This window comes from Ursus arctos, unplaced genomic scaffold, assembly GCF_023065955.2.
Source record: "Ursus arctos isolate Adak ecotype North America unplaced genomic scaffold, UrsArc2.0 scaffold_28, whole genome shotgun sequence".
NCBI classification, from domain to species: Eukaryota; Metazoa; Chordata; class Mammalia; order Carnivora; family Ursidae; genus Ursus; species Ursus arctos.
Window position 1 is genome coordinate 38,219,468 of NW_026622963.1, and position 27,892 is coordinate 38,247,359.

Here is a 27,892-nt window from a genome sequence, read left to right on the forward strand (position 1 = left end):
ACAATAAAACTGATGTAAACACAGAGGGGGACTGTAAGTCCATCGTGGGGCTGGGCAGGTGCAGCTAGGCCCGGGACCTCAGGGAAAAGGAGGTGCCCCCTCGCCTGTGTTCTCAGGAGGACATCAGGAGCTGGAGAGTGCCTCGAGAGGAAAGAACAGGGTCACAGAGACTGCTGGTCCCTCGCCAGCATCTGTCCTCACCTTTTCCCTTGGTGGTGGAAGCCTGCTTTTGACAGCAATATCTCCAACTAAAAGAAAATATTTCTAACTTCCCTTGCACGATGGCCAAGAAAATATAAATATAGGTTGCTTTGGTGTATTTCAAGGATCAGCCTCCTTAAATAAGATCAGACAGTTGAAGAATGCTTCTTTGCTTCTTCCTATTTTTCTTCCTGCTTGGAATGTGAATGTGATGGCTGGAGTGCCAGCAGCCACCTTGTGACCTTGAAGATGCACGCAACACGCTCATGAAGCTGGAGCAGACAGAAAAAGGCTGGGTCCTGCATGACTGTGAGCCATCACAACCACCCTGAACCAGCTGCTTCCAGACTTCCTTTACCTGGGAAAATAAACCCTTATGGGGGCACCTGGGTGGCTCCATTGGTTAAGTGGCTGCCTTCGGCTCAGGTCATGATCTCAGGGTCCTGGGATCGAGTCCCACATTGGGCTTCCTATTCCGCGGCGGGGTGCTGTTTCTTCCTCTCCTTCTGCCTGCTGCTCCCCCTGCTTGTGCACGTGGTCTCGCTCTCTTTCTCTCTCAAATAAATAAAACCTTTTTTAAAAAATCATTTGCAACCTGAAAGTGTATTCCCAGCCAAGTTATCAACCGAGGAATGGCAGATTAGAGGCACTTTCAGACACCCCAAACCTCAAATTGCCTGTACACAGTTTTTTTGGGTATCAAATGTAAAACAAGAAGAAGTGGGATGCAGGAGTGGGGCACAAGGGGTACCACCAACTTTTTACTCAGTGTACATTCATTATATCACTAGATATAAAGAACAGCTTTGAAAACCATAATAAAAAAGGAACATGGACTTTTTAATACATTACAGAACAAATGTTAACACCCTGGACAGCAGCAACATAATCTCTCCGTATCTGTAGTCGGTAATAAGAACATGTTCTAAGTTTCAATTCATAACATAAAATTCTCACCCGTTTTTTAAAGCCTAAAGGCATAAACAATAGATTTAGAATCAACTATGATGGGCCCTAGCCCGTTTTTTCTCGTACATACACATTTTTAACTTTTTATCCTGAAATAATGATAGGCTCACAGGAAGTTGCAAAAACAACATAGAAGGTCCTGGTTTGCCCTTCACCCAGTGTCCCCCGAAGGTCACATCCCGCAGGTCTCACAACCAGGAACTCGACCTCTGCACGGTGTGCGAGTAGCTCTCTGCCCTCGGCTCCCGACTGCAGAGCTGTGTGACCGCCTGTCATCAAGACACCGACGCGTGTCACCCCCGCAGACCTCCCTCATGCTTCCCGCCCACACGCAAACCTGGCCACGCTCTCTGTCTGCCACCTGCCGCATTCTGTCCTCTTGAGCGTGCTCCGTGGTGCTCTCCGATGGAATCGTGGGGGATGCGACTCTGACACGAGCTGCTGTCATTCAGCGGAGTGCCCTCGAAGTTCCTCCTGGTTTTCTGGTGAATCAGAACCTTGCTGCTACTCACGGCTGCGCAGAATTCCACGGTGGGAACACATCACCGTTAGTGTGGTCACTGTCGCCGAGGGACATTCTGGTCGTTTCCTGCTCGGGGCGATTGCTCTAACGCTCCTACAAGCATTTCTGGGCCGAGGCTTATGTGGACTTGAGTTTTCCCTTCTCCGGGATCAATGCCCAGAAGTGTGGTTTCTGGGTTGTGCTGTGAGCATATACATAATTTTGTAAGAAACCGCCAAAGTCTCTTCCAGGGTATCTGCACCCCGTTCCTCGTGCCCGCTGGCAATGCGGGAGAGATCCCGTCTTTCCCCATCCCCGCCACCGTTTGGTATTGTCACTCTTTGTGACTTTAACCGTTCTGGTGGGTGTGGGATGATCGCTCACGGCGGTAACTTGCGCTGCCCCCACTAGCCATGCCGCGTACCTTGTCAGGTGCTTCTCGGCCATCCACGTGCCATCCACGCCCCCTCTTCAGCGCATTGTCCCCTCACGGTCTTTGTCCATTTTCCGGTTGTGTTGTTTGTTGCTTGACTACTAAGTGCTGAGAGGTTTTTTTCACAATATTCTAGATGTGAATCATTTGTCAGATACGTGATTTGCAAACATTTTCTCCCCGTTTGGAACGTGTCCTTTTCATGTTTGACTTCGATGCTGTCCAAAGTATTGATTTTTCTTTCATAGAGCACCCTTTTGTTGTCAAATCGGAGAACGCTTCACCAAGCCCAGTGTCCTGCTTTCTCCTGAAAGTTTAATGGTTTTACGTTTGTACCTATGATCCATTTTTTGAGTTAATCTTTTTTTGTACACGACGTGAGTTTTAAACTGAAGTCTGTACTTTTGCCTGCGGGGACCGATTGCCCAGCACCTTTGCCAAAAGACTTACCTTCTGCTGCTGCGCTGCTTTTGTACTTTTCGCAAAAATCAGTGGACTGAACTTGCGTAAGTCCATTTCTGGATTCTTCTGTTCCGCGAGTCTATGTGACCCTCCCTCCACCAACATCACACAGCTGTATCACGTCTTAAAATGGACCCACTTTCTTCTTCTTTGTAACACTGTTTCAGGTATTCTAGGTCCTTGACTTGTCTATATAAATTTTAGAGTTATCTTGTCTGCACTGCAGAAAGTCTTGCTGGAACGTTGATAGGGATTGCATTTCAGCTGTCAGTCGGGGAGAGGACTGGCGTCTCAACATTAATGAACATTCCAGGCCACGAGCACCGTGGCCGCTATTTCGATATTCTTAGATTTCTATCAGCAGCCTCTGCAGTTTTAAGTACACAGGTCCTACACGGATCTTGTTAGACTTGTAACGAACTGACATTTATAGCTAATTTTCTAGGCTTACGGGCTTACAGTTCATTTTATGTGTCACCGTGCCTGGGCTGAGGGATGCCCAGAAAGCAGGTAAAGCATTATTCCTGGGTGTGTCTGTGATGGGGGTTTCTGGAAAAGATAAGCATTCAAATCAGTGGACCGAGTGAAGATGATTACGCTGACCAGTGGGGGTGGGGCAGCCTCCGACCCACGGAGGGCCTAACTAGAACTCGAAGGTGGGGGAAGGGTTCTCGGGCCTTCGGATGCAGAGCAGGACTCATACCACCCCTCCCCGGTTCTCCAGACTAATACACTATTCTCTCTCTCTCTAGCAGTTGTAAATGGTATTGTATTTTCAATTTTGTTTTTCATCTATTTAATGCTACTTTATAGAAATATAACCCATTTTTAGAGGTTGGTCTTGGATCCTGCAACCTTTACGAACTCGCTTCTTACTTCTAGAGTTGTTTTTTCTTTGCGGGTTCCTTAGGATCTTCTGTGCGGACCATCGCGTTGTCCGCACACAGCTACAGTTCTGTGCCTTCCTTGCTGAGCTATTTGACTCTTATTGCCTTTCCTGGCCTTTTTGAGCTCTCGAGAACCGCCAGTACCGTGTTGACTTGCTAAGAATTAACATCAGTGCGACACAATCTGTCCCAGAAAATAAGAGAGGACACTTTGTAGGACCAATATCACCCTGATAACAAAGCAGACAAATACAACAACTAGAAACCAGCAATCTGTAGAGAATGACACAGCAGGGCCGAACGGGCTTTCCCCCAGGGACACAGGTTGGTTCAGTAGGTGAAAGCCCATCCACGGTCTTGGCGATCCACCGTGTTGATAATGCACCCTATTAACAGACGAAGGAGAAAAATCCCATTTTATTATCAACCGATATGGGAAAATATTTGAAGAAATTCTCAACACTTTGGCTCTGCATGACAAAATCTCTCTGAAAAACAGGAGTAAAGAGGAACTTCCTCAACCGGATAAAAAACATCCATAAAAAAAAAAAAAAAACAACCCACAGCTAATATTAGACTTTAACAGTGAAAGCCTGAATGCTTTCCCCCTGAGATCGGGAACATGGCGAGAACAAGTACTCTCACCACTATTATTCAAGCTACTGTATATTTTTAAGTATTTTTCCCCATTGTATAACCCTGGGCTGGAAGACAGAGAGAATTCAGAGGCGATCAGGAGAGTCAGAAGGTGGGGTGGGTCCCCGAGAAGGTGGGCATGCACCCCCCACACTCCTGGACGGAGCGCCATGAAAGAGGACACGGCAGAAACCTTGGATCTGTTTGCGGGAAAGACTGCAGCCCAGGGAGCGCTGCGCCTCTTCTCCAGGTGGAGTCTGGGGAGATGGCATCTCTCCCGGAGTCTGTACCCCAGCCAGCGTGGGGCTAGGGCGGCAGCACAGAGCTGACTCTGCAGGGTGTCTAGGCAACCACCCAAGGACGCTTGGAGGTTCTCCACTCCCCCCGAAGCAAAGCAGGGGAGGGGTAAGCCAGACCAATGTCTCTTGCCCGAGTGGGTACAGAGCTGCTGGGAGAAAGCAGGATCGGAAAAGCCCTGCTGACCACATGTACTGGGGACCACGGTCCAAACAGGACAAAGAGCGTCTCCGTGGATGCTCAGGGTGTCACTGTCGGTGACGACATAGCACAGGCCTCCCACCCGTGGGCGCCTGGTCTTCTACGGCCCGCCACCACCCAGCAATTACACACAGCACTACAGAAAAGGAACTGGGACTCCATGAATTGAAAACCCCAACCAGCTGGACTTACTGCCTGCCTCCCATCAGAATCAGGCTCAAACCGGAAATGAAGTTCCGTTCTGGGAAGACACCTGCTTGCCGTGAGCGTGTGCGTGAGCTGAGTCTGGACAGCTGCGCTCGCGTGAATACGGATCTGCCCTCATCACGTGGCAACCCGATGGAGAAAGACCAAGAAGGAAACCTAGAAAGCTCGGTTTTGAGATGTCAGAATCCTCCGATCCACTTAGGTGGCCCTGGGGTCGGGGAAGAGGAGGGAAGGGTAAACGCGCGGGCTGAAGGAAAGATGACAGCAGGAGGGCCCCCCCCCTTTCCGAGCATCACGGGAACCCCTGCCATTCAGGAGCGGACCCCAGGCGCCCACAGAGCTGGGAGGACAGTGTTGGTCCCTCGAGGAGCACAAGGTGCCCCTCTTCCCGCCCTTCCACATTCAGCACCCCGAAATGTGGGATCCAGTCCCTCCCTTAGAGGAGAAAGCCCACGCTTGCACTTACGGGGCCGGGCACCAGAATCCTTAGCAGCAAACATCAAGAGGATTCAGAGGGTTTGAACAGCAGACACAAAAACCTCTTGCCTCTTGCCTGGAACCATGACTCACTGAATATCCGGTTAAGAACCTGAGGGCCCAGGTCACAGACAAATGTCCACTCACCCCAGCAAATAAGAGTACCCTGGCCGATTCAACCTGCTTCCCTGACAGACAGCGGGTGGCAGCCAGTGACCCGGAACGAAAGACAGGTGCCCGCGAAGCTCAGCGCTTGCTGCTGCCCCGCTCTGGCTCTGCCCTCGGGTTCCTGCACACCATGGCCCCTCAGTAGGCTGTCATGTCTGCCACCAAATGGTAGACAGAGCAACCCACTGCCAGGCTCTGAAGTCCCTCCCCAGGAGTCAAGGGCATTTTCCCCACAGTATGCCACAGAGACCAGGTGCGGCCACCGGCACCGCCACCAGGCCCTGTGGACACCGTGAGGTCGCTGTGCGCGGACACGTGAGCCGTTCTGAGTTTCTCCCCCTTCCCGGGCCTCCGTTCCTTCACTGTGAATGGGCTCAGCAGGGGAGGGGCTCCTAGATCAGCCACATCAATACTTGATGTCTCCGGATGGAGCCACGCGGCAAACCCAGAAGGCAGAGCCGTTCTGCTCACTTGCTTTCAGCTCTACTAACGAAGGTTCTTCTGGATGCAAGTGCCAGAAAATCCAACTGGTTTAGACAAAAAGAAGGGGAGGGTGAGTTTACTGGCTAATTTAACTGAAGAGCAGATTCCGGTCCAGCTGGATCCATGCAGCTAAACAACACCGTCTACACCCAGTCTCTTTCCTTCCATCCACCATCGCTGCTTTTCTCACGTGGGCTTCAATGTCACTCATGGTGGCAAGATGGCTGCCGCTGCGCCAGGGCTCACATCACGTGGTGTCAGCCTCCCCCGTCTGGCTTGGGTCACATGACCATCTCTGGTCCATTCACGACGGCCAGAGGGATGGAGTGTTCTGACTGGTCAGGCCTGGAGCTAGGGGTGGCGTCGCTCTTCCTCCGAACTGTGTGGACTGAGACAAGGAGAGGAGCAGGAGATGCGTGATAGGTGGGGGGAAGGCATCCCTTCGTCCATTCCCTCGGCCCTTGCTCAGCACTAGGATGAAGCTCTGACCTAGACCTGCCATCTCAGTCTTCTAAAGCCCCGCAGTGAGTGCTGCTTGCTCTGGAGGTGCCCGCGGCAGAGTGGCCCGGATGCTGAGCCCTGCGTCCCCGCTTGCAAAGAGGGCGAGAGTTGCCAGCGAGCAGTCCCCACGAGCAGCTGGTGAAGACCCAGCTGCCTGCCTGCCCACCGCGTCAGCCCCAAAGCAAGGCCAGAGAAGGTGAGGGTCCATGGGGTGGATGGAAAGCAGCGTCAGAGAGAGAGAATACTCAACACCAGTTTGAGCCCCTCTGCAGGTCAGGTGCCTGGGCCCAGCAGCTTCACCCCTGAGCCCTGGCACCTTTGGCTCTGGCTGGGGAAGCATCACCACTGTGGGACTCCAAAAGGGTGCAAACGGCCTTCCCTGGGCCCCCCCCCCGGTCACCCCAGACCCCGGAGCCTGAGCTCCCTGAGCAGGGGTGCTCTCAGCAGGGGACCGGCGTCACGTGGGTCCGGGGCTCAGATGCTGCTAGACCACCTGCACCTGTTCCTCCCTATCCAGCTGCCACCTTCCCCACCTGGCTCTGCGCCCCAGAAGCTGGCCTTTAGGGACCTCACTGGCAGGCTCCCAGCCCTCCGCCTCCCAGCTCAGTTTAGCCAATAGGAAGTAAGGCAGGAGATGCAGCGGGAGGGAGAAATTGGGGTGCTGATTCCGCCAGTTCTCAGTAGGCCCCATCACGGTGGGCGGTATGTGTCCCTGTACTGAAGGTTGCAGCTCCTGTCCCCTGGCCCTTCTCTGGCTCTAGTCCCTGCCCCTCCCGGCCAGTGTAGAAACAGCGCCCCACTGTTCCTGGCCCCGGGATGCTGCTCCACTCTTGTGGCTTCCCTACACCCTGGCACAACTTTGTATATGGTCCTCTTATCAGACTCCCCTGTTACCCAGAATGTGCCATCTGCTTCCTGCCAGCATCCTGTCTGAGGAGAAGGAGCCTGGTGAGGTCCAGGCTGCACCCTGAGCCCCAGAGAATCACGGCCCTGGACATTCTTGGAGGAGCAGAGAGCAGGCTACGGTACCTGGACGGGGGCTGCAGGGGGGAGGACAGCGAGCCGCTCAGGGGCCAGCGTTTGGCTGAATGGAAAGCAGGCTCAACATCGGGCCCTCACCAGAACCCGCCGTGCTGGCTCCCTGACCTTGGACTTCCAGCCACCACAGCACTGAGGAATAAACGTTTGGTAGCTGGTCAGCAACAACCCAGTTGCGGTAAGAACAGCCTGAAGCCGGTAAAGCGATCCCGGGCCGTTAGATGAGCGAGAACGAAACCACGACCGAATTTGAGCCGCCCCCTTTAGGATTCATCTGTTAGAGACTCCAGTCTACACCAGCTATGACCCTGAAGATGACCTGGGGGCTCATTCTCAGGGCACTGGGGCTCCTTCCTGACGTGTTCAAGGAACCGTGCAAAGTTATAAGGTTCAGAGGCCGCGGGCATGCTGAGAAGTTGTTTGTTAAGTAACTACCCACTTTGGGCACCTCAATCTTAAGAAAAAATTCCTTCACTGATTTTCTTTTTTGACTGAAAACAGCACATTGGCCTAATGATAATAGATTTATCTTAAAATCCCTCTGAATCCATTTTCCTAAAAGCCTCTCTCATTTTATACGGCACGACAAGCCGAGACCAAAGAATCAATAGAGGCCCCGGAGTTATTCCTCACCTCGCAACTCAGTCAGGTCTCTCCTCCAGAACATTCTGGAACTCTCTGTAACGGTGCCATGATGGGGGGGGGTGAGCTCTGCAAACAGCTGAAGATTTGCCTTCTCTTTAAAACACCAGAAATTTTTGACTGTGAGCATCTCTCAAAAGTCTGTACATGTCCCTGTCCTATTTGTTCACTACAGTAACTTTTCATTACAAAAAGTAACAAATAAGGATGGGGGAAAAAAAGAAAAATATTGAATTAGAATGAGACGCAGAGCACATATGCCTACTTCCCCTCCCACTCCCCTAAAATGACTCAAAAGATCAGATTAGCTGGGCTTGATTCCAGTGAAGGGGGTGGCAAATCTTTGACTTATTTTTCATATTCTTGCCTGTTTATAAGGCAATTCTAGCCCCACGTAAGTAACAAAACTTGATCCAAAGAAAAGATAGTGGAGAGGCCAGAATGGCAAGCTGAGACCCCGGAGACCTGAATTCTGCTTCTAGCTAGCCTTGAACTTCCTGTGTGACTTTGAGCATGCCGCTTCCCTATCGAAAGATGAGGAGGTTGGACTGACTTGTTCCCCCATTTCCTACCAGCTCTGCATCTGTTAGGGTCCAGGAAACAGAGAGAACATTCAAATTGGATCATTTGAGAGACAAGTATAATAAAGGGACTGTTTCCAAATGTCTGGGCCGGGAGTAGGGAAGCCACCAGAGACAACGCTCTTGTAGGGAGCAAATACCACCCCTAGTCCTGAGGAGCAAGGGAGGGAGTCCGGCCACTGGGACCTAGAGACCGAGCCGGGCAGGAGGGAGGTGTGAGCCCCTCACTCTCTCTCCCTCCGGGACAACGTGTCTCTTGGGACAAACCCAGCCAGAAGCTCTTGATGGGGCTGGGACCAGGGACGGCTCCCACCCCACCCCAGGGCATGGAGCTGGCTGGAGCAGAGCAGAGCGGGGCCAGGGGGTGCGCGGCGCAGACTCACACACGGGTGGCTGGGCTGTTGTGCTCTGTGTTCTGCTCAGGGAGGACAGACATCTGGCTCCCTCTCCTGTGAACTTTCCCTTCCTAATCGTTGCTGGGCCAGGAAGCCTAATAACCAGGTGTCTTAGAACGTGAAGGGCGGCGTGCATGCCGAGGGACGGACAGGGCCTCAGCATGAGCCTGCGAAGTCAGAGCGTTGCAGCAGGTGCCCCTGGGTTTCCTTCTGGTACTCAGAGGCCCTTCACGTTTGCTGCCAGCTCTGCTGCTCCTGGGCTTTAGCGAGTCCCGGGGGACTGGACTGCACGGGGACACTGGACTGAGAAGATCGGCTTCTCCGGCCCTGATGCTCACAACCAGACAGGTCTCAGCTTCCCCAAACGCGAACCGGAATGAGAGATTTGTCGCTGGGAAATACGACTTCGCGAGCTGAGCTGCTGGACATCACCACGCTGAGTATGTGCCCTCTTTCCCGGGACCCGTGGAACAGTCACAAAACTGACCACGTACAGGGCACGAGAAAAACAGCAATGCATTTCAAACGTAGGAAGAGTACAGACCACGTATGATATAATTATAGCTTATATTTAATATATTTAAATATATGTTATGTATTTTATACAGCATATATATTTTCTATATAATACATAGAAAAAATTTTTTTTCTATATAATTATACAGCAATCCCATTGAATTTGGAAAAACTCTGCACTTAAAAGAAAGGGCATAGTCTTAAATACCAACCAGAAATAGTAAAGATGAATAAATTACGCATTCAAGAAGTTGAAGGAAACAACAAACAAATCTAAAGACACAGGTGTATACATTAATGAACTACAAAAAGAGAGGTAACAAATGAATTTGAAGTCTTAACAAGAAGAATAATAAAATTAAAATCTTTGCAAGGAAAGACATAATTTAAAACAAAATCAGTACTTAAGAAAGGAAAAACACAGATGGAGAAAATCAGAAAACTTGTAAGTAAATGTTCGGTCTATATAATAAATTGGAAAATGTATTAAATGATCTTGGACATTATAAATCACCAGGATTGACTCAAGAAGAGATGAATAATTGGGGCACGTGGGTGGCTCAGTCGTTAAGCGTCTGCCTTCGGCCCAGGGCCTGATCCCAGGGTCCTGGGATCGACCCCACATCAGGCTCCTCCGCTGGGAGCCTGCTTCTTCCTCTCCCACTCCCCCTGCTTGTGTTCCCTCTCTCGCTGGCTGTCTCTCTGTCAAATAAATAAATAAAATCTTAAAAAAAAATAGATATTAAAGCAGTAAGAAATAAAACCATGTGTCACTGGTAGAAGACAGACAGACGAAACAGCAGGACAGAAAGTAGCATCTGAAATGGTCCCAAGTCTAGTTAAGAATTTGGTCCATGATGAAGATGCTACCTCACATCAGGGGTAGAATTTGGATTATTCGAACAAGTGGTTTGGGGACAACTTACCAGACATTTGGGAAAGTAGGAAAAATTAATAATGAACCAGATTCCAGCCTCACTCTGAAAAATAAACTCCAAATTAAAGTTATGCATGGAAAAAATGAAATATAAAAACAGAGAAGAAAGTATGGGCAAATCTGTTTCAGTCTTGAAGGAGCTGGGTGGGACACAGACCCCAGGAGGGGGTGTGCAGGGAGAGAGCAAAGTCAGAAACCGTAAGGAAAAAGATTTGCTACAGTTCAAATCGTGAAAGTTCTTACAACCCCTACAAAGACATTCATGGTATTTAGGCATAGTGGACACAGGCAGGACTAAAGACAGGCGACACACTGTGGAAATTGTTCGCAACGTGCGTGACGGCAATGGCAGCTATCCTCATAGATGAAGCCCGGTGACAAATCGACAAGAAAAATATTAACACGTCTGAAAAAAGGTGTTAGCAAGAAACTCACAAAAGTAGGAATGCAAATGATCATAAACGTTGTAAAAAAGTCTGACCTCTCCAGCAAGAAAAGAAGTACAAATTAATACAAGAAGGGGATCATTTTGCCCTTTCCAAACGGGCGACTCTCAAGGGGGGAGACTCTCGATATCTGGGAGTGACAGGGGGTGACGTGCCACCTCGACCCCCGGGACAGCCAGGCACAGAGCAAAAGGCGTCTCTGGAACTGCAGTGTAGTAAGTACCCATGTTTCACACACACTCCTTAGCCTGGAAATGCGCTTTCAGGGGTTCAGCCCAGGGGAGGGAAGTGTATACACCAAGATGTTAAGTGCAGTGTCATTCCCAAAAACTATGAATCGGAAACAACTTAAATGCCCAACCATGAAAAATCTGTTCATCAAATTCGCGGTAATATGAAGACATGGACCCACACACCGCCAAGTGAAAGGAGCCAGAGCGAGATATATATATAGAGAGAGAGAGAGAAGAAGTTATGCTTTTATTTTCTATATTATGTTAATTTCTACAAAGAGCCTTATTACACTTACCACCAGAGAGAATAATACGGCTACTTCCATTGGCTGGGCACTGGCAGCGCAAACCCCTGGTGTCCGCGCGCAGAGGGGTGGGGCGGGGGGTGGCCGATGGAGCTGACCCGCGGAGCCCAGCGCTGGAGCAGGAAACCCTCCCGGGCAAACCTCCATTTCCAAAAATGCTGCTGACTCCACATACTTAATTCTTCATTTTTTTAGGTGATGTGAACAATACATTTTTTTTTTTAATATCGTGCCAAAGGAGCAAATTTCTCTGAATGTGACACCTGTCTCCCCCCCCCCCCCCCGCAACAGCACACGGAGGCCTCCCGTGTACACACCACACCGCTCAGAAGCTCCCGCACACAGCAGGTGACACACACCTGCCCCCAGAGGTCCTCCCTAAAGGCCAGTCAGACCCACAGACCGCCCGTCTCAACCAACGCCCAAGCTGAGTTGGCGCAAAGCCCACAGGAACCCCCTGCGAGGACTTAGCAGGATTTTCTAGCCATTTCTAAAGGCCGAGATCAGACCCACCAAAATACTCCTTAATTCTCCTTCCATTTCCTTATCTACAGACACCTGTTCCCCAAACTGGGGGCAAGATGGTTTTCCTCCCGCTACACTAAGCGCCCCGTGGAAAAGGCGCCCTTGTGCTGGCCTAAGCGCCACAGAGCAGGGACTGTTTTATTTATCACTCTGTCCCCAGTGGCCCAGCCCAAGGCCTGGCACAGACTAGGGGCCCAGCGAGCACTGGTGGGGCGGGTGTGTGTGAATGAACACATCCCATCTCCTCCCACCTCCCTGGTGCTCTAAACCCTCGGAGGCCAGGGAGCTTGTGCAAAGTTACCCTCGGACCTGCCAGCAGGGAGAATCACACCCTGTGGAGACCCCGGCGATCCGCCCGCCTGTGACAGAATCACGGGTTCTGCCCCATCCTAGTGGTTCCCCACCTTCGCTGCGCACAAAATCACCCACGAAAATATATAGCCCACTCACGGCTTGTCGTGGGTGCTTGTCAAACATCCCCAGGGGATTCCGGGTGCAGTCCCGGTTCAACACTCAGGTACCATGGGTCTCTCTGTCGCAGCGGCTGCCACGCAGCCTCTGCCTGGGCTATGGCCCCCCGGGATCCTGCCCTCCTTTAGGATAAAAGCCATCCCCCATCCCCCACCCCCCTACCTCCCTCCCCCGCAACCCAGGGACCCCCCACTCAGCTGTACACAGACCCTGGAGACTACCCAGTTCAAACCCCACCTCCGCCACTTCCGGGCAAGCCCCTGAACCCCTCCGTGCCTCATTTCCCCCACCTGCACAGTGGAGCTGGTGGGGGTGGGGCTCGCCAACCGCACGGGGTTGTACAGGGGTGGAATGACTTCACTGACCTAGAGCACTCTCGAGACAGCCCCTGCCCCAGGCGTTCGCGGCCTCTGTACCCGGCTGCCTAATAGAGGAGTTTCCATGAAGACCCTCACTCTGGAAACTCAGCTTCCATAAGGAGGGCAAAAGAGAAGTCAAGGTGGTCACAGTGCAGGGTCTCCCTGGGGACAACCCAGGCTGAATGGAGAGGCTTAGCCATCTTCCCACTTCGTTTTCATTATTCACGAAGGAAAATCAGCCTCACCGGTTCCTTACATTGAGACCCCGAGCCCAGAGCCTGGGCTCTGAGAGGGCAGGTTAAGGGTAACACAGCCCCTCCCCAGCGCGCTCCCCAGCACAGCAACGCGGGCCTGCGCCATTGTGCCCAGCCCTGGGGCAGCCCTCACTCCTCCGCCACCGCGGCGTCTCCGTGGATTGCGCGGGCCTACCCACGACTACCTGATTCCCTTTCCTTGAGCCAGCCCAGGGGTGTGTGTGTGTGTGTGTGTGTGTGTGTGTGTGTGTGTGTGTGAGAGAGACAGAGAGAGAGAGAGAGAGAAAGAGAGAGAGAGAGAGAGAAAGAGAGCGCGCGTGTGTGTGTGAGAGCGCGCGCGCGCCGGGGGAGGGGTGCACGCAGGTTCGCCGCTGAAAGATGGTGTCCTTCCTTCCTTCCTCTCCCGGGCTGCGCGGCCGCCCTTCGCGCCGCAGACCCGCCGGGCCAGGCCGGGCGCCACGCGGGTCCGAGGGGGGCCGCTGCCCTCTGCGGCAGACGGCTGTGCGCGCTCCCCGCCCCAGCGCCCGGCGCGCCCGGAGGCCCGCGCGCCCTCCCGGTGCAGCATGCGGGCGCTGTGACGTTCTCGGATAAATGCCGTGTAACTGTGTAGGCGAACGGGAGCTAAAAATAAGAACGGAAAATCTATCATTAAGGTATCATTGCGCCAGAGCAGCTATTTGAAGGCTCCCATGGTCCCTGGCGCCTGCGTTTGAAGCCCGCCTTTAGGCTTTGGGGGGTATTTCCAGAAAACTCCCGGCAGCGGCTCGCCAGCCAGACCTCAGGGCGCAGGGGGTGGCGCCAGTAATTATGGCAACACTCAAAATAAAATAAAATGAAATGAAATGAGCGCTCGCCTAACCCCTCCCCCATCTCACCCCTGTGCTCTCCTCAGGTCGCTGGGGAAGCCACCGAGAGTGCGGCTGGACGCTGAAATGAATGTGGCCCGGCCGATAACGCAAAGAATAGGACCGAAAGCTCTTTCGAATCTATTTCGCCGACCACCCTCCACCATCCACCTCGGATGAGAAAAATAAAGTACCGGAGGGAGCCTTTGGAAGAGAAAATGCAACTGGGACTTAACCCCAGGTCTACAGTGCGCTGCGGTGGGGCGCAAAGACGCAAACTCCCAGGATGGCGAACGTCCGGGGTGCCATGGGGTTAAACGAATATTGATCTGATTTGGTTTTTAACACCCGAAGGGGAGCAGGGGAGACCAAGGGAGAGGGGCAGGATTTGTGTTTGTGCGTGCGCGTGTGTGTGCGTCCGGGGAGGGGGAGGTGGCGCCAAGGTGCAGGCTGCGCGCCGCTCTGCGCCGCGGCGGGCTGCGTGCGTGTCTCTGTCCGCGCTGCTGAAACCGGCTCTTCGAGGGATCCGCGTCACATGACTCCGCCTGCCCCTCGCCCGCGCTCAGCTAGCCAGTCCCTCAGTTTGCCCCGCGCCGGGGGAGGGTCGGACGGCATCTCCGGGGCCCCGGGGCGCTGAGGAAAGGAGAAGAGGTTCCGGCGGGGAATGGTACATCTCGCTTCCAGAAGCCGCGGCTCGGCGCCAGATCCCGGAGTGTAGCTATTTGGGGGGAGGGGGAGAGCGACCAGGAGCGAGCGAGCGAGCGCCAGAGAGAGGCAGCGCGCCGCGCGCACGGACAGGGGGCTGCCGGGGGCCGCGCGGAAAAGATGTAAGCGCGTGGGGTCTGGCTGGCCTCCGAGCACCATGCAGAAGGGGATCCGGCTGAACGATGGCCACGTCGCGTCCCTGGGACTGCTGGCGCGCAAGGACGGCACGCGCAAAGGCTACCTGAGCAAACGGAGTTCGGACAACACAAAATGGCAAACCAAGTGGTTCGCGCTGCTGCAGAACCTGCTCTTCTACTTCGAGAGCGACTCGAGCTCGCGGCCCTCGGGGCTCTACCTGCTGGAGGGCTGCGTCTGCGACCGCGCGCCCTCCCCCAAGCCTGCGCTCTCGGCCAAGGAGCCGCTGGAGAAACAGGTGAGGCCAGCGCCGCGTCTGACCTCCCAGCGCCCCGGCCGCGGCCCTCGGCAACGCGGGCCTTCCGCCGGCCGATGGTGGCCGAACTTTGGTCCCTCCACTCTCGGCTCCCTCGGCGCGAGAGGAGGCTTGGCTCAAGCGGGCGGGTGACCCCGCGGCGGGCAGAGGGGGCAGGGACTGCGGGCAGGGAGTAGGCGCGGGCTGCGGCTGCCCTTCACCCGGCGAGCTCCGTGGGAGGCGGGGACGCAGGGGCCGAGACGCGGAGGCGCTGAGAGCGACGGGGTGCGGGAGGAGATGGGAGTCCAGAGGACCAGACAGACGAGGAATGTGGACCCACATCCATCCAAAATTGGTGCTTCCCACTCCCACGCCCGCTCCGCGACCCGCTCGGCCTCCGACAGCCGCGACCGTCTGCCCCCGGCCCGGGCGGGGCGAGACAGAGCGTCTGAGCGCCGGGCCCCCTGCCCCACCGCCGCTGGGAGTGAAGGAGAGACTGCGCTGGCTCGGCCAAGTTGGGGGTGCGGGGCCGCAGGGGTCGGCTGGGTGCCATGGAGCGGCGAAGGTCTCCCAGCGGGCCCCAGGCCCGAGCCCCAGACCGACGTGCTCCAGGGACCCCTCTGGCGCGCCTAAGTCAGGGCCGGGGCTGCTGCGGAGGCCGCGGGACAGGCGGGCGCTGCTCTCCTCCCCCTCCCCCTGCGCCTCCGCCACCGCCGCAGTCGCGGCCAACGCGCTACCCTCGCGTTTCAGGAGCTGCAGGGCTCAGGGCCGGGCCTGGATCTGCCCTGGGGGCCCGGGCGGGGTGGGGGTGCGCCTCTGGCGTGGAGGGAGGGAGGAGCGACCGAGAGGAGAGCAATGTTTAAGCTTGGTGCGCTCTCCAAAGGCATCTGGTCAGTCTCCATGCCTCTGGGAAAGGGAAGTCAAAGATAGTGGATCCTAAAATGTCAGCGCTGGAAGGGACCTGTGATCCATGGGGGGGGGGGGGGGCGCGCAACCAGCTGGTTACTGCCTGGAGGAGGACGCTGAGGCCCACAGAGGGATTTTACTTGCCCAGTGTCATACCAGGCAACCGCGGCTTGGGTTTCCGAAAGATAGCTGAGATCTCAAAGCCGCTGCTGCGTGCTGACTGGCGGTGTTGGAATTGGCCGGCCTGGAAGCCTTGCTTGAAGTTGGCCACCTCTTTGTCAAGACAGGTCTGAGCCCGGCCTCTGCGGTACCTCTGTCTTCCCTGCCCTTGTCTGGTGGGTGTTGGGGGATGATTTCTGGGGACCGGAATATTTGGGGATGGATCTCTGGGGATGGCAGGACACAGGGCAGGAAGAGGCTCCCAGAGGGCAAAGCAGAGCAAAGAGCAGGCAGCTCCTTCGGCTCAATGGGGCCTAGAGGACTGACCCGAGAGCCAGACCCCGGCTGGGCCAGAGACGCTGCTCTCGGCCCTTGATAGCCTGACCTCACCAGCCCTCCAGAACCTTGCCAGCCCTTGCCAGCCCAAGTCCCCCTGGACCTCCCAGTAGCCCCCAGCCCCCTGGAGCTGGAGCCCACCTCCATCCCTCAGTCCCCAGCTCCAGAGCCCAGAGCTGAGCACCCGGGGAAGGCAGGGAGAGAGGGAAGGAGGAAGCTGGGGAACCACGGGGCTCAAGCGTCTGTTCTCCACACCCTGGAAGCCAGAGCCGGGTCTGACACTGAATCTCAGTACTGCGCCCTCCTGGCTCTCTGTGAGCTCAGTGAACACCCTCAACCTCTCCGAGCCTCTGTGTTGTAATCTGCGGAATGGGGATGATTACACCTGCTTTCCAGAGCACAGTTAGGTGGTGTGCATGAAAGTATGCTCACAGCACGTTGTAGTTAGATCTGGGGGAGTCGTAGCCACCTGGGCAGGGCATAGGGGCCCAACAGAAAATGTTACAGCTGAAAGGACCCTCAGGGACACCCTACAGCCTGTCCTTCCCATTTCACAGACAGACAGACGGAAGACCAGAGAGGGGAAGGATGTTGCCCATCAGCAGAGTGAGTCAGTGGCAGAATCAGGCCTGGAGTTCACCCAGTGTCTAAGAATTCCTGAAAACGAGATCCTACATTAATTTCAAATCAGTCTTGGCTCAGGTACGGAAATGCGCTAGCAGCAGATTTTGGAAGGGACAGGGGTGCAGAACCAATTCATGATACACACGCGTGCTCACGGCCGTCTCCCCAGAACACCACCCGTCCGGGAGCCCCAGAGGAGTTCCGAGAGCAGCCTGGTGGCGGGAGAACAGGACAGGGTTGAGCCGAGCGGGCGATGGTCGGGTGCTGCCGGCTCAGGTGCCGATTTCGTTAAAGACGTCTGCTTTGTTCCTTCCATTTGGCTCTGGAGCAAGGGTTTGGCTAACGTGGAAAAGTGCATCCTGCTTGCTCGGCCTGTGCGAGCCTACGGGAATTTGTAGCGTCTCCGTTCTGCGTCTTAGAGTAAAACTGGTCGTCCCAGCAGCTGCCCGGTATCTCTCCTGGGATTGGGCGCCCCCTGGCAGCCGCGCGGCCCTGGCACGGGAGCCAGCCTGTCGCTGAGTCGGCCCTGCATCTGGGCCCACAGGAAGCCTGACCAGACCTTCTGGGCGTGTGGCGGAGTGCCCTCGTTAGGAGGCCTCGAAGATGCTGGCAGGCTGACTGGACTGGCCCGTACCTGGTGAAGACCTGCTTTAAGCAGGACGTCATTTTGTCCTGGTCTAAGCAGGCGGCTTCCCCCTGGAAAGGCCAGGGCTCGGCAGGGACCGAGCGCGTAATAGGTGCGCAGAGAGTGTGTGTTGAGCTGAACTTGGTGCCTCGTATGTTCGTTGCACACTTGACGTGCTCAGGCTGACAGGGTGCCAGTCCCAGACCCTGCATCCCAGGCACGTGGCGCCCTGACGCCCTCTCATCTGGGGGCTTCCATGTGGGTCTGACAGCCCCTGGTGCAGCCCCAGTATCCTGGAGCCGCGAGCTGGGATCCCACATCTCACAAAGGCCCACCGGGCCGGCCCCACTTCCGTGCCCAGTGGCCACTGCTGGGCACCTGGGCTGACTTCCTCTCCTCCCAGCCCTGCAGCCCACACACGGAAGGCCCAGGTGCACTTGGACTTAGGGTTTGGACTTCGCTTCCCTACCACTGCACCCTTGGTATGCCTGGCCCTGCTTTGGCACTGAGTGCCCCATGCGGACTTTTCCTGCCCTCATTCTGAGCCCCCTGAGCTAAGGCTTCCAGCCTCAGCTTTGCAGTGGGGAACGTGACCGGACCAGCCCCACCACCCTCCTCACCCCACCCCCAACCAGAAGGGGTCAAGCTGCGGACGCCGGGCTCTCCCTGATTCACTGGGAGCACTGACGTGGGCAGACTCCCATGTTGTCCACCCAGCGGATGCCTTTCCCTGGAGGGAAGAGGAAGCCCACGCCCGGTCCTTGCTCACAGGACATCTCCCCGGTCGGCCTGGGGCGTTCAGGTCAACAGCAGCCCGAAGGCTCTGCGTGAGCCCTGCTCACTGAGGAGGAACCCGGCTCGGGGCCGCCCCGCGAGGCAGGGGCTGGAATGAGACTCCTTCTCTGTCTGTCTGCAGCTACCCGGTCTTCATCACAAAGCATGCCCTCCCGTCGCTCTAGCACCTTCCACCCCTCGGCCAACCAGGAAAATGCAACCTGAACATAGGGGGTTAGGATGGTCCTATAGCAACACCCCTCAGATGGGGAGCGAGGGACTCGGACTGCGGATGCTTGTGCCTCCGGAGGGGGAGAGGTCCCGCTGTTCCAGACCCAGCGCACGGCCCCTGCAGCTGTGAGGCCCCGGGATTAACCGTGCCATCCCCCAGATGTTTCTAGAGCTGAAATGAGGTTGCAGAGGCTCCGTAATTATACCTTAATTGGGACAAGGAAATACCAGGTCACTGCCTGCCTGCTTGGTGACGGTGCGTGCGGGTGGCTCCAGACCGTGCAGACGCAAGGCCCAGCTGAGGTCGCACTGTGTTTATTTATGCAGTAAACACGGGTCTCTAGGGGCCAGACCTCGGCTACGTCCGTGGCTGCAGAGAAAAAGAAAGTGTGTGTCTTCAGAGAGCTCCCAGGGGGGTGGGCGGGGAGCCCTCCCCAGGTGCACCCCTGCAGCCATGGCCAGGTGCTGGGAATCCTCCCTCTCCGCCTCCTCCTGGGCTCCCTGCATGGCTTGCAGAACACCCTCACGGTGTCCCACAGCCCGCACTCCAGTCCCCCTCCGCACAGCCCCTGCCAGAGGGACCTTCCCCGGGCGGGCGCACATCAGATCACCGCACCAAGCTTCTGAACGCGCCCGTGGCTCCCATTGCCTTCAGGAAAAACTGCAACCTGTCCTGCGGGACCGACAGGACCTCAGAGTCTGCCCTTCCGCAAGCCCTGCCCCACCTTCCTCAGACTGCTCCTCCTCGCCCTACACAGGCCTCTTCTTTCCTACCTCAGGGCCTTGGCACCTGCTCCCTCACCTGGAAGCACCTCCCACCTCATGCTTGTCAGTGACCAGCGTCCTCCCCACCCCCAAGGTCCCGGCCTCGGCCTCCCTCCCACGGAGCCTGGGCTTTCCTTCATCCACGCCGTGGTCACAGTCTGTGATGACCATGAATTTCCAGGCGCAGGAGAACGGGGGCCAGCTGAGGTGGAGAACGAGGGGTGGTCACAACTGGCAGTCGATGAGGGGTGTCGGAACCCTGACTCAGTGAAAGACCGAGGTCTTTACGATACAGACGCTCGGGTATCACTGGCAGGACCCGCCATCCAGCTGGACTGGATGGAACCTGACGTCACTAGACCAATACATACTGAAGAACATGCAGTTTGCCAAGCACCTCCTTTGTGCTGAGCACCTACTATGTGCCAGGCCCCAGAGTGCTTGTTCTGTGTGAGCGCTTCCCTTAGTCCTCCCAGCAGCCCTGGGAGCTTGTCACTGCTCACCCATTCTTGAGACAACAACACTGAGGCGCAGAGCTGTCAAGTAACTTATTCAAGGTTAGAGAGCACGTGCGCGGCAGAGCGGCCAGGTGAGTGCAGAACCTGAGCCCCTCCCCCACAAACCGCGGGGGGCGGCTCCGTTTACCACCCCCTGCCAAGAACAACAGAGAATTAGCAGCAACTGTCGCTCCTTGACTTGCGTGAAGGAGTTTGTCTTTCTGCTCGGGTGAGAGCCTTGCAACTCCAATCCCGTGAGCGTCAAGGGAAAACCTACCAAGACAGGCATCCACGCCCCACAGTCCGGCTTCCCCAGAATCCGTGGGAGCTTGGAACCGGCGCCTGCGTGCACACAGCCGAGAACAGGACTCAGCCCCCGATGTGTATGCAGGAGCGTTGGTGACGTGTGGACCTGGGGGGGGGGGGGCGGAGCGCTGCCAGCGCCAAGACGCCTCCATGAGTGCACCTGTCCTGCCCTTGGACACCCCCACTGCCCACCCCCTCCCGGAGAGGAGCACGCAGCCCTTCACGTGCAAAGCCCACCCGCTGAGGAGTGAGTTCCCTGCCTCTAGCCTCGAGGGTTTCAGGCCACGCGGACGGGCTTTGGATCCTCTTAGCTTGGGAAGGTTGTCCAGCTCCCTGAGTCTCAGTTGGCCCAGCTGTGGGGTGGAGAGCAAAGCCTCCCTCGCACCCTTGTTCTGAGTGTTGTGAAGCCCTAGCCGCACGGTGGGTCTCGTCAGTAAATGGAGGCTGTTACGGCTCCAGCTTTCACCTTCGTGACCAGATCTGCTCAGCGGAGCAGTGGCCCGGGTCACGGGGGTCACGGTCAGATCTGCTCAGCGGAGCAGTGGCCCGGGTCACGGGGGTCACGGTCAGATCTGCTCAGCGGAGCAGTGGCCCGGGTCACGGGGGTCACGGTCAGATCTGCTCAGCGGAGCAGTGGCCCGGGTCACGGGGGTCATGGTCAGATCTGCTCAGCGGAGCAGTGGCCCGGGTTACGGGGGTCACGGTCAGATCTGCTCAGCGGAGCAGTGGCCCGGGTCACGGGGGTCATGGTCAGATCTGCTCAGCGGAGCAGTGGCCCGGGTCACAGGGTCTCTGGCAGGTTCGAAGCTAGTCCACGCCAGGCTGTGACCCCGGACATTAGGATGGGGTGGTAACGCTTACCTCAAAGACCGGTGGGCTTCTGAAAACGCGGAAGCAAGCATGGCCCTGGGGGAGACTCTCGTCCCTGGCGGCCACACCCCCGTCCAGCCCTGTCCACTCCGCCTCCTGAATCCTGCAGGCGACTGTCACCTCTCACCTGGACTTGGGGGCGGCCTCCTCGCCGTGCGCTCGTTGGGAGGGCTGGGTTAAGCTGCAGTAACAAGCAGGAGCTTCACGAACACCGCGAACGTGTGTCTCTTGTTCGCGCTTGACATCCTGTGCAGTGGGCCTTGTGACCCCTGGGGAGCCGAGCTGATGGAGATTCGCCCTGACAGCTGCCCCCGCAGTCACCCCAGCCAAGGGGAGGGAGTGGAGCAGAAGTGACCCACTCGGGCCACAGTTCAGCGGACAAGCAAGTCACAAGGCTTCCGTCCAGAGGCAGCGGGCAAGTGCCGACCCTTCAGTGCTCGACCGCAGAGCCCGGAGGCACCCACTATCTCTCTGCATCCATGTGTCCTGCAGCCCGTACGCGCGTGCGCAAGGAGATTTGTGTTTCCAGAATGCAGACCGTCCACGACGCCCAGCTCACACACACACACACACAGAACAGCAGGGGACAGAGGCAGGGCTCCTTCACGGTGACCATAACGGCAGGAGGGCAGAACCTGTGCGGAGCTGTGTGTGCTCGCATGGGGAGGGGCAGGCCCAAGCCAGGCCTCCCTGTTTCCTTGTGCTCTGTGACCCTGTCATCCCAGGGCGGGCATCAAGACAAGCATGTCGACCACCGGGTTTCCCCCCAAATAACAAGGAGAAGGATTCCAGCGAGGAGACAGCCCGGCAAGTAAACAGTGAGAGCACAGGGTGGTCAGCCCTGCTACAGAGGAAAGCTGAGGGTCCAAGCTCCACCAAGAAGGGACACGCAGGACAGGGGGCACATGGGCTGCAGGGGCCCCCGGAGCCCCTGTGCCGAGCCACAGAGCCGAGCCTTCCCCCGGAGCAGCTGCTCACCAGGTTTGTGATGGAAGCTGAATGGCCTCCAGGGCCAGACCGGAGCTCATTCCCACATTCAGCAAACGTCTAGAGCGGTGGGGCCAGACTCATGCAGGTGCAGCCACACGTGACCTCTGTGGCCGTGGCTCCTCGGGCTGGAGTAACTTACTTGGACAGAGACCATCCAGTGGCAGAGGCGTGGAGCCTGCACTAACATGGGCCACGGGCCCCACAGCACGGGCTGAGCACTGCCTAGTTCGAGGCTGAGTCTGAGAGGAGGGGCTGACCCTGCAGCCACTCTCCCCCGTTCCAGGTGGGGCAGGCAGCTAGGTGAGCCAGTGGTAAGGTGTCCCCCGCAGCAGGTCTCAGTCCCCGCTGGGTGGCGGGCCACAGTGACCCGTGGCTCAGGCCGCCCAGGAGGCGACAGCTGGACAGCGGTCTGCAACAGACACTCGGCTTGGAGACAAAGCAGAGTCCGGTGCAAGAACCAGGCTCTGGGAAGAGTCCGGCTTGAGAACTCAGAGGCAGTGCCTGGGCGGAACGAGGCCACTCAGAGCAGGGGGAGATCGTGAAGTGGGGTCCAGGCCCGGTGTGGAGCCATATCCAATGAGGTGGGGCGTTAGGAGCAAGGCAGCTGGGTCGGTCCTAGGATTGGTGTGGGAGCAGTGTGGGGCCCGGTGGACGGCGGTACTTCCACGGAGCTGGCCCGCCTAGTGAAGCGCCGACACCGGGGCTGGGGAGAGTCAGCGTGTGAGGAGCGTGCCCTGTGCTGCAGGGGCATGGAGAGAGGTCAGAGGACAAGACAGGGAGAGTGGGACCTCTCCCTGCGGCGGTCGGGGGACAGGGTGGCTACGCTGGGGAGCCTGAGTGTAGGAGGTATAAAGGGGAACTGGGTGTCCAGGAGGACCTGAGGAGGAGCCTGGGTGACCGCCCTTATTGTGGGGAGGGTGGAGGGAGGTGGAACGCAGGCCAGGCTGTGTCCACGCACACAGGAGCACACATGTGCGTGCACACACACACACACACACACGTGCATGCACACAGACACACTCTCACATGTGCGTGCTCACACACACACGTGCAGGCACACACAGGGACACACACACACACGTGGCTGGAGACCCAGCAGGTTCTCCAGCACGGCCCCTCTGGACTGGGACACCGGGCAGCCTCTGGCAGAGAGGGTTGGCCGAGGCCCAGGGCCAGCTGGGACCAGGGCCCCGAAGGAGGAGCAAGAGCCAGTGGGGGCCCAGGGCTCCAGAGACGACCAAGAATGGTGCCTCTGTCACTCAGCGAGGGCAGGCAGGGAGCGGTGGGTCTGGGTTTGGCCGAGCGGGATGAATTGGAGCGGGAGAGACCAGGATGGGCTGGAGGGGGGCAGGTTAGTGGTCCAGGTGGGACGACATGAAGCCTTGAAGCAGGGCATGGCACGGGGTGGGGGCGGGCACGGATTCCGATGTCCAGAGCAGGAAACTGGCCGGCCAGTTGAATATCGGGAATGAGAGGGAGATAGGAGTGGAAGCCATCCCAGGATGCCGGCCATTGTGACCACAGTAATCCCCGACATTAGTGTAGCCATGACCCGTCAGGTCACGAGCCCCCGGGCCTCGTGTGTGCACTCACACATGGGGGCTTGGGGGGCAGGGGTGTGCATTTTTTACTTTGAAACAGCAGTACTGGAATCTGTCCCAGTTCTGAGGCTAGGAGTCTGAATGAAGTCCTGGGGAAGGACTTCTCCTGGCCTCGTGCAGCTTCTGCTGGTTTCTGGCGGCCCGTGGCGTCTGCCTACCTCCTTGCTGGGCTTTCTCTCTGTGTGTCTGCACCCCAGTGTCCCTCTTTTCACCAGGGCCTCTCCTTCCTAACCCAGTACAGCTCATCTTAACTCGAGTACATTTGCAAAGACCCTATTTTCAAATAAGGTCATAGTCACAGCTTCCAGTGGCTTTGGGGGCCGCCGTCTGTACACGCGTGTGAACGCACATGCACGTGTGTTTCCGGTAATTTGCCCCGATGGGTTGACTAGACCCATCGCTTAGACTTGGGAAGGATTCAACTTGTTCAAAAGCCATTATTACCCATTTTTATGAGCCATGAGCTCTCACAGTATCTGTTTTAAACAACCCTGTGAGGCGGGTGATACCCTCCCCATTTTGTGAAAGAGAAAACAGATCCACAGGAGAGCTGTCTTGAAGACCCCAAGGCCAAATACTGAACCGAGGTCAGAGGACTCCACCCCGAGGGTCCCAAGGTGGACTCCCCAGAACACTGGTTTTATGGAATGTAGATCGATCTAGAAGCTGAAAACAGAAGGTTTCCATAGCAGAGTAAGTCCCTGGAAAGTTCCCTCATCGCAGGAATGCTCAGAGCCTTGACGATGCGCGTGGGCCTCTGGGTGTCCCTGAAGAGTCCTAGACTTTGATCATGAGAAGCCAGGGCGCCCCAGCCCCTCCAGCCAGCTCCTCTGCCCAAGCCCGAGAAGCAGAGTCAATGTCACCTGCTTTGTGGCTTTGCTGTTATCAATTAATAAGCCAGGCTCCTGTGCCATGGTGACAAATGTGTCAGCAAATGAAGGCTGCTCCATGCCCAGGCCAAGGCGCAGTGCCAAGCTCCAGGGGTATTTCTTGGTCGGAAATCATTCAGTGGAAAGGAAGGCGCTCGTTCAGAGCAGCTTAAGCAGAGGAAGGACCCCCTTGGAATGGCTGCAGTGGTAAGTAAGGGAACGCATGCAGGAGCCCTGTGCCCGGCCTCCACGGCCTGGACCAGGAACCCCCCTCTGCCCGCCCCCTGAGTTAGACCGTCCCCCGTCCCCGCTTCTCTCTAGGACACTTCCAATTCCTTCTCCTTTTTCTTGCTCTTGGCGTTCACCACACACAGCGCGTCAGTCGCGCTTGTCCACGTCACGGCTCCAAACACCTAGGGACCCTGGGTGTGACCCCGGGGGCACAAGCCTACGGCTGCTCCGGGGCTGGTCTCCAGGAGAAGTGCTTCTGCTGCGGGCACCACTCCCCTCGGGGGTCCCCAGCACTGGGTGAGCATCAGAACCCACGGTGGGGGGGGGGTTAAAAATTCTGGTGCCCAAAACCCCTGCCCCTGCCCCGTCCCACTGCCCCCGCGTTCTGCTCTCACGGGTCCCAGGAGGGGCCCGAGCATGTGCAGCCCACATCGAGCCTCTCCGAGCACCTGGGAAAGACCATTAAAAAGTCATCACAGTACAAGCTGATCACAGCTTTGCTGGGGGAGGAGAGGGGCCGTGGCAACGTGTGGCCGTGTGCCTGGTGGTGCAGAGGGAACGGGAAAGCGGGAGGCTGAGCTCTGGCTTGGAGGGGTGCCCGGCCTCCCTGGAGGCCCTTTGTGTTTGTCACTGAGCCATGAGGGGGCCAGTGTCCGGTTCTGTGGGGACCGAAGACACGCGGGTCGGTGTCATGAATGAGAAATCACTCAGAGAATGAAAGTGGAAAGAACGTTATTTTCCATGATGGACACCAGTTGTATCTGTCTTGCCAAAGGCGGGCGTTATTGTTGAGAGACAAGAGGCTGCCCAGGGTCACTGAGCTCTGAGCAGCGCCCCTGACCCCAGCTCCTTCGCCTTTGGGATGACCCACCCTCCTGGCTTGCTCGGGACTCTCTTGGCCTCAGCACCAGAATTCTGTGCCTGCAGAAACCCCTTGGTCGTGGGCAGAGTGGGACGCTGGGTCCCCCTGCCCGTCAGTGGATGCCCAGTGTTGGATGTCCTGTGGGGGTCGCCGTACCCCTGCCAGTCAGGTGAGAAAGGCATGAGGCAGGGGGGCAGGCTAAGCAGGCGGGGGGTTTCGAGCCACCTCCCCAACTTCTAGAGGCTCAAGTCTGCTGAGCCGCCCTCGATGCTGGAGGTTGCGACCCAGGCGCTGAGGACTGTGGAAACTAGGTGCGTGGGCAGGAGGGGAAATCCATCCAGCCCCCGATGGCCATCAGGCGGCAGGAGCCGGTTAGCGGCCAGGTCAGACAGGAGGAGGGAGGGCATCCTGGGGGCAGGCATGAGCTGGAGCCTAGGCCCTCAGCCCCGGTGAGACCACAGATGTGTCTCTAGAATATTCCTCCAGCCAAGGTAAGGAAGGACCCTCGTGCTTCTGGTCCTGGCACAACCCCAGGTGCGATGTGCGGTCCTGCCTGTGAGTTCGGCACTCACAGGTCTCGTTTCTGGATCTCTCCCCCGGTCACCTGCTGAGGTCCAGGTGGAGGTCTAGACCCGTGAGCTGTTCTCAGCCTCGACGTGCGGGCCACACGCACACTAATCACATTGGGACGCAGGGTATAGCTGTGGCGGAGACCCGCGGGGAGGGGGTCGCAGCAGTCAGCAGGACCTGCCAGGCCTGGGAGAGCTCCGGATCTGCGGGAGCAGTCTGGCCTCCACGCTCAGTACGCTCCCGATCCGTCCTGGGACTCCTAGGGAGCCTCAGGTCAAGGCACTCAGCCCTGACTTCCGAGGGAGGGAAGGGCTGGTCTGGGCCGGATATCGGTGGAGGCTCTGGGCCAGTTCCGGGCACTTCCGTCAGCCCCGGTGAGGCCAGGGGTCCTTCAGCGAGCCTTGTTTCTGCAACACCGTCAGGTGGGGTCCACTGGTGGATTCTGTTGCTGCTACGCTCCTGGGTCCTTGTGGCCACTCTCAGGCGGCCTGTTAGGATTCCAGACGGAAACAGACTCCCAGAGGAGGGCCCAGATTTGTTTCTGAGTTTATCCTGTAGTGTGTGAGTCCTGGTCCCACCCAGGACCCCGGGGGCCGCGGGCGTGGCTCTGTGTGGCCCCAGAGAGTTCTGGGGGGTCCCCACGGCAGATTCCGGAACAGTGCTGCCGTTCTGCACGGGGGGCCGTCCCGCGTGACCACGTGGCCACATCGTCGTGACAAGTGCGACTCAGGGCCTATCCTGTGGTCATGCTGAGGCCCACGTGTGCTCCTGCGGACCCTGAGAAGCTTCAAGGGAGTCCTGCTCGGTCGGGCATCGTTCTGGGCGCCCGAGATGTGGTCCCGCTGTCGTCCCAGCGGCTCCACGACCCCAGGACGTCCGCTGCCCACACTGCAGCCCTGCCGGTGCCTGTCTCTTGCCTCTGCACAGCCTGGTCACTCTGGGGAGGCTCAGGGGTGGCTCAGCTTCCAAGGGTGACCTGGGGTCTGTCCGAGCTCTGATCCGACACCATCTGAGGCTGTGGGACTCTGGGGATACCCAGGGTCAGTGTTCCTCCCTAGAAAAGACGATAGAGAGTGTTTACCCAGAACCCCAGAAACATTCCAGCTCCTGTCTAGACCACCAGCCACGTGAGGTTCCCAGCCAGATGCTGGGGTTGGGACACTGCGGTTCTCTGTGGCTGTCAGAGGGCTCCAGTGAGCTGGGCTGGGAGCACCGACACCTTGGAGCCTGGGACCTGGACCCAAAGCAGGCCAGCGGCCCCTCCTTCCTCCCTCAGCCCGTGCCCTAATCGCAGACCATACTGCTCCACGATCCGTGTCCCAGACATGCCCGAACCAGCCAGAACGGAGCTTAGGGAGGGAGAGTGCAGGTCACAGGTGCAGAGCACATGCGTCCAGACTTCTGGGGCAGGAGAGACACAGGGAGCTCCTGACCTGAGGCAGCCTGTCCCCAGCCCGAGCAGGAGGGGCAGACCGAGAAGGGGAGACCTGGGGGGCTGCTCCTGGAGCCTGTGCGGTGGTCCCAGCCAGCTGACTCATGTACCCTGACGAAGGAAGCTGAGGGGTGTGGG

The 27,892-nt window shown here is 57.3% G+C and overlaps 1 protein-coding gene across 1 annotated transcript in view; it reads left to right on the plus strand.

The window, feature by feature from the left end:
- The first annotated feature begins 14,833 nt into the window (after window positions 1-14,833).
- The window catches only part of RASGRF1 (Ras protein specific guanine nucleotide releasing factor 1), a 94,893-nt gene continuing 81,834 nt past the window's right edge, over window positions 14,834-27,892 (plus strand). Inside the window, exon 1 of the mRNA XM_026510612.3 lies at window positions 14,834-15,109. Within this exon, the coding sequence (XP_026366397.1) occupies window positions 14,834-15,109 (276 nt within the window). The remainder of the gene's footprint in view (window positions 15,110-27,892) is intronic.